Source organism: Chrysemys picta, chromosome 1 (assembly GCF_011386835.1).
Source record: "Chrysemys picta bellii isolate R12L10 chromosome 1, ASM1138683v2, whole genome shotgun sequence".
In the NCBI taxonomy this organism is placed as follows: domain Eukaryota; kingdom Metazoa; phylum Chordata; order Testudines; family Emydidae; genus Chrysemys; species Chrysemys picta.
This window is the reverse complement of record NC_088791.1, coordinates 113,589,947-113,603,752: the sequence shown is the minus strand read 5'-3', so window position 1 is coordinate 113,603,752 and position 13,806 is coordinate 113,589,947. Positions and strand designations below refer to the sequence as shown.

Below are 13,806 nucleotides of genomic sequence, written 5' to 3'. Positions count from 1 at the left end.
TATGAGAAGGTCATGCAAGACGGTATCAAAAGCCTTACTAAAGTCAAGATATACCACATCTACTGCTTCCCCCCATCCACAAGCTTGTTACCCTGTCAAAGAAAGCTATCAGGTTGGTTTGACATGATTTGATCTTGACAAATCCATGCTGACTGTTATTTATCACCTTATTATCTTCTAGGTATTTGCAAATTGATTGCTTAATTATTTGCTTCATTATCTTTCCGGGTACAGAAGTTAAGCTGACTGGTCTGTAATTCCCTGGGTTGTCCTTATTTCCCTTTTTATAGATAGGCACTATATTTGCCCTTTTCCAGTATTCTGGAATGTCTCCTGTCTTCCATGACTTTTCAAAGGTAATTGCTAATGGCTCAGATATCTCCTCAGTCAGCTCCTTGAGTATTCTAGGATACATTTCATCAGGCCCTGGTGATTTAAAGACATCTAACTTGTCTAAGTAATTCTTGACTTGTTCTTTCCCTCTTTTAGACTCTGATCCTACCTCATTTTCACTGGCATTCACTATGTTAGATGTCCAATCGCCACCAACCTTCTTGGTGAAAACCGAAACAAAGAAGTCATTAAGCACTCTGCCACTTCCACATTTTCTGTTGTTGTCTTTCCCCCCTCATTGAGTAGCAGGTTTACTCTGTCCTTGGTCTTTCTCTTGCTTCTAATGTATTTTTAGAATATTTTCTTGTTTCCTTTTATGTCCCTAGCTAGTTTGATCTCATTTTGTGGCTTGGCTTTTTAAATTTTGTCCCTACATACTTGTGCTATTTGTTTATATTCATCCTTTATAATTTGACCGAGTTTCCACTTTTTGTAGGACTCTTTTTTGAGTTTTAGATCATTGAAGATCTCCTGGTTAAACCAGGGTGGTCTCTTGCCATACTTCCTATCTTTCCTACGCAGTGGGATAGTTTGCTCTTGCGCCCTTAATAAAGTCTCTCTGGAAAACTGCCAACTGTCTTCAATTGTTTTTCCCCTTAGACTTGCTTCCCAAGGGATTTTACCTACCAACTCCCTGAGTTTACTAAAGTCTGCCTTCTTGAAATCCATTGTCTTTATTGTGTTCTCCCTCCTACCATTCCTTAGAATCATGAACTCTACCATTCCATGATCACTTTCACCCAAGTTGCCTTCCACTTTCAAATTCTCAACCAGTTCCTCCCTATATGTCAAAATCAAATCTAGAACAGCCTCCCCCCAGTAGCTTTTTCCACTTTCTGAAATAAAAAATTGTCTCCAATACATTCCAAGAACTTCTTGGATAATCTGTGCCCTGATGTGTTGTTTACCCAACAGATCTCTGGGTAGTTTAAGTCTCCCATCACCACCAAGTCCTGTGCTTTGGATGATTTTGTTAGTTGTTTAAAAAATGCCTCATCCACCTCTTCTTCATGGTTTGGTGGTCTGTAGTAGACCCCTACCATGACATCCCCCTTGGTTTTTATCCCTTTTATTCTTACCCAGAGACTTTCAACAAGTCTGTTTCTTATTTCTATCTCAACCTCAGTCCAAGTGTATACATCTTTAATATATAAAGCAATACCTCCTCTCTTTATATGTCTCTGTAATTGGATGGCCCATCAACCACGATTGAAGCCTTAGAACTTTAGATGAGAAGGTTGTTAACTTCAAAGCATGGGTCATTGTCTAGGACAATGGGAGATCCGCAAACTTTGTCTGTGTTGAGTCAACAAAGCAAGAGCCCATGCTGTGCTAGGAACACCTGCCAAACTATTTTAGGCTTATCTTCTGTGGGCAGGCTCTATAAAATACTGGATCCTAGAAATGATCCTTTAGATCTCTGATCTATTTCAGTGCTGTCAGAGGGTGTCCCAGATACAGAGTAGCGGTCCCCAAAGCCATTTTGGGCAGTCCTGAGACATTTATGGAGAACTAAGCAGAAACCCATCTCTGCTATCATTTAGGACTTACAAACTTTGACTCACCTGTTATGTACATTACCTGCTTTAACCTTTCAATAACTCTCATTTCTTTTTCTTAACAAATTTCTTTAGTAAACTAAAAATTTATTAGCTATCAGTGTTGTTTTTGGTGTGTGATCCAAAGCATCCATTGACCTGGGGTAAGTGACCGATCCGTTGGGGTTGGAAGAACCTAATGTGTGGTGATTTCAGTTTTAATAACCTTTCATCATAAAGTCCAGTTTGTCTGGGTGGTAAAAAGGGGCTGGAGAGCTTAAGGGGATTGTCTGTGGCTTCATGGTTGGACTAATACATAGTCCAGGAGTGCATGTTTATTACTGGTTTGATGAAATCTAAATACAGAATATACCAGCAGTTTGGGGTGTCTGCCCTGTTTTCCGACAGTCTGACCTGAGATTGGCTCTCTCAGTTGCAGTTACATACCCGGTACTATGACAGTTGTCATCTGTGATTAATGTATTCTTGGTCTCAAAATTTCCACTGTTGTTTCTTATGTAGTCTCTTTCTTGTTCAATACACTCTGTTCTGTTAAAACTGTTGAGACCTCTGGTATTTTGGTATGGAAACTCCTAACAAAGGGTAGCTCTGCTGGGTTTTTCTCAATGATCATATAGGATGTATTATGATATGCCAAAAAATGTGAGAATTCATTTTTTGGATCCTTTTCTAAGCACTATTCTAAGTACTTTGCGAAGTGTTCTATTTTGACATTCGCCCTTCCCATTGGCTTGCAAAATACTATTATCCAGTAACAAATACCAAAATTCCTTGGACAAAAATTGAGAATCATTGTCACTGAAAAAGAGTTTAGATATCCCATATGTTCTCAAGGCTATTAAGAATGGTGATGGTGTAACCTTTTCACTATGGACACTTCCTGCCATTGTGAACAATAATCAACAAGAACCAACAAATGGCCCACCATGGCAACAGGGTATTAATGATATATCTGTATCGGATATAAGTTTTGGCCTTGGCCAAAGGCCCAGTAATTGACAGAATGGACATGCAGCAGACGTGGGTTCTGCTTCTGTGTCTACACCCGGCCATCAACATTCTCCAGTGTGGTTTCATCCACACAGCACCGGTAGCTCTTCATGTCCTAATTTTCAATGTCTGTTTGCAAAGATCTTTGGGTACCACTATACAAGTTCACTTTAATGACTCCTTATTGTGTCTAAGGTGGATAATGTCTGGATCTCTTTCAGAAGCTGCCTCTACCCCTTAAGGAGGAAAAATGTGGGGAACAACAGCATAAACTATAAAATAGACATATTCTTCTGCCGGATTACAAATCTTATATGCTCTAGGGGATAGCCTTGATAATGCATCAGCTGCACTGATGCATATACTTTGTTGGAATAAAATTTTGAATCAATATTGTAACAGCCTTAATTCCCATCTGTCACTTCTGGCAAAGGATTTTGATTTTGGTAGAATATAATCTTGAGTGATTTACTATCTGTAATAAAACCAAATTCAGTCTCATAGAGACATATTTGTCCACACACCCACACAACAGCTAAACCTTTTCTCTGTTTGGGAGTATCAGAACTCTGAATTTGAAAGTACCTTGCTTGTATAACATACAGGCTTTTAAGTACTGTCCTCCTAATCTTGGCCCAATATAGCCCCTAAACCTACTGAACTTTCACTTTACTTTTGGCTGCAGGATTATAATATGCTAGCATGATGGCACTGGTAAACTACATCTTTATCTCATGAAAGGCTGATACTTCTCTGTTGTCCCAGATGCATGCCATTCTCTTGTAGATCAATCATCTAAGGGCAGGTCTACACTGTGGGGTTAAGTCGACCTAAGTTACGCAACTCCAGCTACATGAAAAACATAGCTGGAGTCGACGTACCTTAGGTCAATTTATAGCAGTGTCTACACCGCGCTGGATCAATGGAAGAAACTCTCCCTTCAACTTACCTTATGCTTCTCATTCCAGTGGAGTACCGGAGTCGACGGGAGAGCAATCAGCAGTCAATTTAGCAGGTCTTCAATAGACCCGTTAAATCAACCCCTGGTGGATCGATCGCCTCAGCGTCAATCCTCAGTAAATGGAGACAAGCCCTGAATCAGGGATGGGCAACTGGTGGCCCGGGGGCCACATCACGCTTTCCAGCTTATTATATTTGGCCTACTAACCAGAGCATGAAATCCTCTCCCTCATTCAGTGCACTGAAGGATAGAACTGCTCTGGGGATGAATCAGGGTAGTATAGTAAAGGACACTTTGTCTATAGGACCAGACCCTTCCTCGTTTGTTGCAGGAGTTGGAAGGTCTGTAGTGAATGAGACAGGGAACTGCAGGAAGAGAAAGGACAGTCTCATGGTTAAGGCAGTTGAATGCTGCCCTGGAGAATTGGATTCTATCTCTGCCACAAAGTTCCTATGTGACTCTGGGCAAGTCACTTAATCCAAACTTTTCACAGGTAGTCACTAACTGTGTGTTCCTCATTTTCAGGGTGCCCAGCTTGATATCCTGAGGTCTGATTTGCAGATGTGCTGAGCATTCAAAGCTACAACTGAAGTCAGTGGGAGCTGTGCTTTGAACATAGAAAGGTCTGTATAATAAGTCCTCTGAAGAATCAGGTCCTGTTCATCTCAAATTGGGCGCCCAAAATTAGTGCAAACTTTTGGCCTAATCACTCTGTGCCTCAGTTTCCTATCTGTAAAATGGGGATGATGCCATTCCTTCAACTCACACAGTTGTTGTGAAAATAATTTAATTTAATATGTGTGAAGCTCTGATTCTACAATGATAAGTGCATACGGAAAGCCCATGAAGAAATGAATAATTCTGTCATCAGAACAGGGTTTAATATTGTGAAGTAAATATAGCCAGGGGCCACACATTAAAAAATTAGGAGAAAACAAAATATCAAATAGCTGCTCATTAAGTGAGCACTGAATGAGGCCGGGGTCCTGTGGGAAAAATAGGATGCGATCATGTATTTAAAGACAATATCATAATGCATATGCACAAGGGGGGGATGAATTAAGGTAGCACAGACCATCTTAATTATGGCATTTCTTAACTTTTGAGTGGTTGACTTTGCAACCTTAATGTTCTTAATGTTTTTGTGCATGATTTCTAAAAATATATCCTGAAGCCTTTCACTATTAATCTCTCCCTACATCTCTGTTTCCTATCAGTTGATCATGAGGGAAGTGGCAATGTCTTGTTTAAAAACTGGTTATTTATTTGTTTTAATAGTTGTTTATTTACTATGCCAACTTTTTCAGATAATCCACTTAGGTTAGAGAAGTGTGACTTTCCCTTTGTAAAAGCCATCTTGGTTTGACTCCATCAGGTTAAACAGCTTCTATTATTTTGCATATAAGTGATCATGAATGAAGACTAATGTCATAGATGTATTTTTTTAACGTTAAAAATAACAAGCACATGAACATTTAAAAATTGTGGGCATGATTCTTGTTTATATTAAGGCTACTTTATATGCTCTAGTATGATAAGGGATCCAAAAGGAAGGGTAAATCTAACTTTAAGGCCCTTTACAGCACAAAGACAATATAAAGGGGACTTAATACAAAGGAGAAATCAGACCCTTTGTCATTTGCAAAAGCCCTGTCTGAGGCATTTACACAGTTTTCAGAAAGCTACAACAGGGAGTCCTACATCAAATGTTTGAAAGAGAAGGAAATAGTCTGAGGGGTCTCATAGCATTGTAAACTAGGAAGGCTTTATTGACTTATCTTCCAACTAATTTGAACCTATGGATAAGCATTGCTGCTCAGTAACATTGGTTCCTGCAATAGCAATCCTCTATCTTTTCAAAGTCTCACTGCCACAACTGTATATAGCATTTTAAAGCAAATATTACAAATAAAACTTGTCAAATAATGATATTGGAGATGCATGAGTGAATCCTTAGATGAATAAATTATAGTAGATATTACATTATAATACAGTGGGACTCGGCTCAAAAAGAAACTTTCTCCCAGGGTGCATTGGCAGGATATCTAAGGTTTGTTGTCTTCCTAGGAATTATGACTTAGGAGCAGGTGGACATATCTCATATGATCATTGTCCCGTGATTTGAGGGGTAGGAAAGAGCATTCTTGGAACATGGACCTCATAATATTCAGTCTATGGGAACTGTTGGGTGTATAAAACAAACAGGAATGCAGACACATGCAGTAAAAAGACACAAAGACAATCCTGCATGCAGCAAGGGGCAAAGTGTATTTCAAAATTCCTCCCCGTCATTTTCTTCTCCAAATGAGTTCGTTCCCACTTCCTCGTAGTCCTTCTCCAGTGCAGACAAGTCCTCTCGGGCCTCTGCAAACTCCCCTTCCTCCATGCCTTCACCAACATACCAGTGCACAAATGCCCTCTTGGCATACATCAGATCAAACTTGTGGTCCAGCCTTGCCCAGGCCTCAGCGATGGCTGTGGTGTTGCTTAGCATGCAGACAGCACGTTCCACTTGGGCCAGGTCTCCTCCGGGTGTTATTGTGGGAGGCTGGTAATTGATTCCAACCTGGTAATAAGAACAAGAAAGATGGAGGGAAAAGAGTGAGGGAGAAAAGAGGATCCAGAGAGACAACAAAAGTCAAATAAACATGGTGGAAAAGTCAGAGTAGCCTCATACGTGGCTGGAAAGAGAGGGGTTAGGGGGCTGAAACCACAGTATTAAATTACCATAATGGCAAAAGTCATCCAGGTTGCCCTTTTTGGACTATTCATTTCTCAGCTATAACCCAGGAGAACAAGGGAGAGCAACCAAAACTGGACATGAGGTCAGGGAGCACAGAGACATTATAATCATCATTACAATCATCTTTATTTTTTTCCTTTTAATGCACACCAGCATCTTACTTGCTTTTTTTAACTGCTGCTGCTTACTGAGCCCACAGCTATTCTGTCTGAACTAATACAGTAAGTGTTTCCCCCTACAAATCTTCAAATCCAGAGCCCATTAATACGTATGAGAAAAATAGATTAATTTTTCCATCTATTGCTTTTGACAGCATTGGTCTGGAAATCAGGCCAGTCAGTGATGTTGCATAGGCAGTAAGGGGAGCATACAATGTGTGGAGAACTATGTGAAACTGGAGGCTATTTAAAAAAAGAAAGTTCACAGAGAAATGCTCCTAATGTTTCACTTACCAGAATTTATTCTCTTGTTTTTAACAAAATATATTACTAGTCTAGAGAACAGTCTCCCCATCTGCTAAACACTTTAACTCTTATAGAGTTGACATTTTCCAGACTGCCAGTTAGGTGACTGCTTGAGAGACTGTGTAAGTAGGGTATGTTCATTCTCCAAAGGTGTCACTGAAGATTATATATGCACATACACACACACACATGCACACACACACTTCTAAGCATTCCTTTTTCTCACAAATGGAAAATGTTCAAGAGTTCAAATCACAATTTGGGCTGGACTACTTGACAATGTCTCTTAACATACAGTACCAGTGTGTCTCTGTCCCTCTCACCTTGAAGCCTGTTGGACACCAGTCCACAAACTGGATAGTTCTCTTGGTCTTGATGGCAGCAATAGCTACGTTGACATCTTTGGGGACCACGTCACCGCGGTACAGCATGCAGCAGGCCATGTATTTTCCATGACGTGGATCACACTTCACCATCTGGTTGTTGGGTTCAAAGCAGGAACTGGTGATTTCCGCCACTGACAGCTGCTCGTGGTAAGCTCTCTCGGAGGAGATGATGGGTGCATATGTTACCAAGGGGAAGTGGATGCGAGGGTAAGGCACCAGATTGGTCTGAAACTCTGTCAGATCCACATTGAGGGCACCATCGAAGCGCAGAGAGGCAGTGATTGATGAGACTATCTGGCTGATGAGACGGTTAAGGTTGGTGTAAGTGGGGCGCTCAATGTCCAAGTTGCGACAGCAGATGTCATAGATGGCCTCGTTGTCCACCATGAAGGCGCAGTCTGAATGCTCCAGGGTGGTGTGAGTGGTCAGGATGGAGTTGTACGGCTCCACTACGGCAGTGGAGACTTGAGGGGCTGGGTAGATGGCAAACTCCAGTTTGGACTTCTTGCCATAATCCAGGGAGAGGCGTTCCATCAACAAGGAGGTAAAGCCAGAGCCAGTGCCCCCACCAAAGCTGTGGAAAATCAGGAATCCCTGTAACCCAGAACAGGCATCGGCCTGAAAAGCCAAACAGAGAACAAAAGGAATCAGTCTAAATCTCTGAGACTTCCATGAGCGCATCCTGAGATTGAAGCTGGGACATCTATGTCCAAAACACAGCATAGAGATCAGCCCAGGTCTTCCTGGGAAAAGACTGGATAACAACCTCTTACATAATGGTGTGGGCTCCATAGGTATCACTACTGGTTTGCTGTTACAGTGATAAATGTGAAGTATTTAAGCTGCAGAAACCTACATCTTAGGCTTCTGTCTGAGTCTTCCATCCATCTGGGAACTGACCTACAATACAATCAATCTCTACTCTGAACCAATGACACTATTGGGAGCAAAACAAGAGCTGCCAATTGACATATATGTCCTATTCACCTACTCACCAACCCCAAATCTTGTTTCTGATGTACTATCACTTACCAGTTTACGGATACGATCTAATGCCAAGTCAATTCTGTCTTTGCCAATGGTGTAGTGACCACGGGCATAGTTATTAGCTGCATCTTCCTTTCCAGTGATCAGCTGTTCTGGATGGAAAAGCTGCCGGTAAGTGCCAGTCCGCACTTCATCTGTCCAAGAAAGAGAAACCATAAGAAGCCTTGAATGGACACACTCCAATTGTGATGATTTTTGTTGAACTCCCCAAATAGTTGTTAATTGGCAGTGCTGTTTGTTGGCAGGCACGTAACATGGGAGACCAGGGTGTTAGAAATATCCTTGAGTTTGTACAAAAATGAAGGTATGTCACAGAGATGATGCTCTCTAAATTCTGAAGGGAGAAGTGACTGTTGCTTTATAAGCCAGTCTCTTTCTCTTAGCAGAATTAGCCAATTTATGGAATGACTTGTGCCTGGCCAGGAATGAAATCACCTGGCCAGAGGGCAAGTCATCAGAAAAGAGAGGAGATTTGCAGAAAAAAGGGATGGGAAATTCTCAGGAAACACCTATCACCACCAGCAGCTTCTCATGTCTCCAATCTGAACTACACCCAAATGGCAAAGGAAAATATCACCCCAAACAAGATCAGAGTTAGAGGATCTTATGAGGAGAGGTACTCTTAGCATACTTAGCAATGTTAACCTCCTGACTCAGCTGACAGCAAGGTGGGGCACTTATGGGAAAGTTTATTCAGTGTTCTCCCCTTCTCTCATCAGTAGACTTAATCTCCTTTGAGAGATGAGTGTTTATAACTGCCTGGCATTAAAAACTTTATCCCAGTTATGGGGTCATACTGAAATGCAAAGAAGGGACTGCCCCACCAATACGCTGGAGACAGCTAGACCCCAGCCCTGACCCACATAAGAGTAGGATCTTTTCCATTTTCCATTGTTAATTCTATACTGACCTACTACAGTTTGCTCCAAGTCTACCATAATAGCCCGTGGCACATGCTTTCCTGTGCCCGTCTCTCTGAAAAATGTGGCAAAGGAATCATCATTGTTGACCTTGTTGAACTGATTCTTGAAGGTACCATCTGGCTGAATGCCATGTTCCAGACAGAAAAGTTCCCAGCATGCATTGCCAATCTGAACTCCAGCCTGGCCAACATGAACAGAGATGCACTCACGCTGTAGGGAGAACAGAGCACAGGTCAGAAGAATTAATACACATCAACCCTTCTCCCTTCTGATAGTCACATATGCGTGTCATAGCTGCATTCAGAAATCCCAAACCAACCTCTGGTTTGGAGTCTCCAACCTCACATACCCAACTGGAACTGGTGTGCACATGGACCCATGGAAATGGGGCCTAGCCTCTGTTCTCTGCCTGTAGTAGAAGTTCCAACTCTTATTTACAAATAGGATGGCGAATGTATTTTTCTGCAGAGCTATACAAGGACATAAATAGCAAATCACAAAGAAAAATGGAGATTTTCAGGTACTCACACACATACCTGTGTACACCAAATACATGCCCTCATGTATACGCATACATATACGCACACAAACATGTATACACTGTGACAGATCCCAAATGAACAGCATGTGCAAGGTCCATTTATTTTTATTCTTGGCTGGGACCTGACACAGCATGCAGCATTTTCTAACTATATATAACTCAACAGGGGTGAGGTGTCTTCTGAGCCCTTAGCCCTCAACTGGGAGACTGGACTGGAGGATGGGAAAACTGCTTTCATCAGGGCCCAGCTCAAGGAGTTGTTGACTCAGCCTCATTCCCTTGGCACTTTAGTTTCACATGTGAAAGATCTTATCTCCTGAGAGCTCATACTCACACACTTACAAGTGTGCACCCTGCACGTTTAGACATGGCTGTGCTGTCAGTGTCATTGAAGCATATTTTGAGCAAGCACATGTATATATATTTAACTAATTTCCAAAGTGGTTATTGCCATGTCAGCAAGGCACTATAATTACATAAACACAAAACAAAAATAATTAAATGCTAAACAAAATAAATGTCTCTTGCCCCGAAGGTTGCGCTATAGACCACCAATGAGTAAGAATTACAAAAAGCCCTTTGGGTGAGCACTGCTGCTGGATGAGGTATATTCAAACATAAGATATTTTAGCAAGCACTTCCTAGTCAGTCGTAGGGTATGTCTTCACTGCAGCGTGAACTTGTGTTATCTACACTTGAATTACTCCTCTGGAGTTAAACTAGCTCAAATGAGAGCAGCCACACTGTTAAACACCACTCAATCTCTTGTGTCCATGTTGATGCTCCACTCACTCGTATGGCATTAAAACTTCTGGGGGCATATCACATGGTTCTTTACAATGCTGCAAGCTGTGATGTAATATGATTTCTTTCTCAGTGAATTATGGTAGAACTTCTCTGTCCTGCTTGGGCACATGGTGGGGAATTCAAGTGGCGCTAGCCTGGGTCCACACAGCAGAGCAGTCATGGACAAGTTGTGCTAACTCAAGCTTTAGCTTATACTCCCTGACAGATTAGCCAACCTGAGCTAAAGGTACAACCATATTTTATAAAACCTTGTTGACCATGTCTCAGGTTTTGAAGAACCAAACCCAAAGCTAGGAGTGAAGCCATGTTCTATTTTTATTTAAACACAAATAAGATTTTTGTTTTTGTTTTTAGTGAGTGAAAGAGTCAGATGAGGTAGGATTTCATTCTGTTTTCTGGCCCGTGTCTTCTCCTGCTGTTATAATGAGCACAGTCTGTAAATACACCTCTACCCCAATATAATGCTGTCCTCGGGAGCCAAAAAATCTTACCGCATTATAGGTGAAACCGCGTAATATTGAATTTGCTTTGATCCACCGGAGCGTGCAGCCCCGCCCACCCGGAGCACTGCTTTACCTCGTTATATCCGAATTCGTGTTATATCGGGTCACGTTATATCGGGGTAGAGGTGTAAGTTGAATATGCCAGCTCATTCATCAAAAAAGGAAAAACCTCTACCCAGTTCATATGAAGACAGGAGCTGTTTTCTGGTAATCAACCTTCTTTCTATATCTTCTCACACAGCGGGGAGCTTGTTCTGGAGAGTTATTCATTTCATAATAGGACTTGTGCCTCATAAAGGCTGCAGATCTGCCTCCTTTTCCCCTAATCAGATCTTTTTCCTTTCCAGTGAATATCTTAACTCTACCTTTTGAATCAGCTCCCTGTGATGAATCCCAATGGCAGAGCAGATTTGCATGAAACCCTTTTCTTCGCTACACTTGCTACAATTTGGAAATGCTCTGACTGACACAGGAGAAATGCCAAGAGAAGCAAGAGATTTGAAATGGGGAGTTTCAAAGTAAATGGCTTTAAAATAAGTTACTGTTCCTTTAACAATGAAGAGAGTGGACCTTCCTCAGAGTCCCAGGGATAGTAAACTGATCTCTGTAGGATATTTAAATCCTGACCCTACTCCAAACTCGTCTAACAGTCTGGGGTTCACATTTGCTCTTATTAACTGTATCCGCACTACAGTACTAGAAGACCAGACCCTATACAGTTTGCAGACATTTAGAGCATAGTCTGATTTAGGCTTCATCTGTATTGAGGTAGAGTCTTATCTTCAAGGTAGCAGCTACCTTGTTGTTTTTCATATGTACTCACTACCATAAGTCCACACATGTTGTTAGAGCCATCTAAGTAGATGGTGAAGCTGTGTGTGTACTGGGGGATGGAACTCCAGAGCAAAGCCCTGTACTAGGAGAGAATTTAAATATAATTGTAGGGACCAAAATGAAAGGAAATTAATTGGAAATGTTTTCTTCCCATCATAGTTCTTCAGGAGTCCTATGGACAGAATATGCTATTGCTAATTGTAAGCATGAGCGTTTCCATGGAATAATGGCTAATTCAATTGTGCTTATTGAAGTGGGAGTAAAATGGGAGTGCTTCCGTTTATTTCAGTAGGCTTTGAATCAGGTCCTTTGACCATTTCTCTTTCAGACTATATGTTTTGGAGGGGTTGCTACCCTTCTCACACCCAGACTGGGCCTGATTCTCATTTATACTAAACCCCTTTTATCCCACTGTGGCAGGGTAAAACAGCCTTAAAGTGGGAATAAATTATGTTTACACCCACTTGAAGGCTGCTTTATACTGCCAGCACAGTGTAAAGGGATTTTAGTTTAGATGAGAATCAGAAGGATGAATGGGACATAAATGAGGAGTTAAGTTAAAAATAATCAGAAAAAAGTTTGTTAATTATGTTCCTGAAATTATGACCTCTTTTACATTTCTCATAGTTTTGTGTCATTTCTAGATTCCTATTATGAGAACCATTCTATGTTACTAAAGTAAAGACACAGAATCATAAACAGCAGGCACCAAATAGTTAAGAGGTGTAAGACCAAATTCCTCCTCTTTGTAATTCCACTGATGTAATGGAGTTCCACCCAGGATGAATTTGCCTCACTGTTTTTCCCAGCCTGTATTTGACACACTATAAATCTCATGTGCTTTCTGTGATAAATAGCACGAGTCTCTCCCTTGTCCTGTCAGTGAGGTCAGGGGTCTGTGACACAAACCACTGATGATCAGCAGGGGTACGATGTCATAACTAGGACTGTGGGCACCATTGAATGGGTGCTCACATCTTCTAATATGATCTAAATTTTCAAAAGTGGCTAATGATTTTGGATGCCTCTACTGTTGGGGTTACAAACTGAGACCCTTTAATGAGCTTGATTTTTCTGTGGGTGAGTATTCAGCCCTTTCTGAGACTCGGGCTTTGGTGATGTCTCATGTTGAGGACCCAACATCACTAGCCCCTTCTGAAAATGTATACTGTACGTGTCCATGAACTATTTCTCTGCACCCTGAACTATCTCACCACTCTCCTGGATTTCCCTCTGTGTTGTCAAAAATAACAATACAATTTAGAAGTATAGTTTTTTTTCCCTTTAATCAAATGTAATTTTGTCAGTTTTAATCTGGATGTATTTATTACTTTGGTATTGCTTGAAGTTATGGATTGAATAAAAAAGTGACATGTACACATACCCTGTAAGAATCCAAATGTACTTAACATTGTCATTTTCTAGATTATAGGCATTTCATCGTGTGTCATCTGGATATATTGAGGGTACAGTGTACTTTTAAAAAATTATTAAGTTAAAAAAAGTTCACGCCTCAGTTAAAAATGCAAACCTTGCCAGCATGTTTTAAAGTATGTGTGTGTTGGAGGAAGAGGGGGATGGAAAAGGAAGTAGTAGTCCCTCCCCAAATAATCTCTGCTTCTTCATCCCCTTTGCACCTGTGAGGGTTAGCTTCT

General features: G+C 41.2%; 1 protein-coding gene across 4 annotated transcripts in view; it reads right to left on the bottom strand.

The window, feature by feature from the left end:
* Window positions 1-4,762: 4,762 nt before the first annotated feature.
* LOC101938251 (tubulin alpha-4 chain) overlaps window positions 4,763-13,806 on the bottom strand; it is a 13,942-nt gene continuing 4,898 nt past the window's right edge. For 2 of the 4 annotated variants that reach the window (XM_065566956.1, XM_065566968.1), the window contains exons 3-7: window positions 9,786-9,936; window positions 9,454-9,676; window positions 8,529-8,677; window positions 7,434-8,114; window positions 4,763-6,469 (exon numbers count right to left, since the gene is read on the bottom strand). In XM_065566956.1, coding sequence (XP_065423028.1) covers window positions 6,176-6,469; window positions 7,434-8,114; window positions 8,529-8,677; window positions 9,454-9,481 — 1,152 coding nt within the window. In that variant the 5' untranslated portion in view covers window positions 9,482-9,676; window positions 9,786-9,936 and the 3' untranslated portion in view covers window positions 4,763-6,175. The remainder of the gene's footprint in view (window positions 6,470-7,433; window positions 8,115-8,528; window positions 8,678-9,453; window positions 9,677-9,785; window positions 9,937-13,806) is intronic. The other 2 variants (XM_042849340.2, XM_065566962.1) reach the window with 1 other exon arrangement.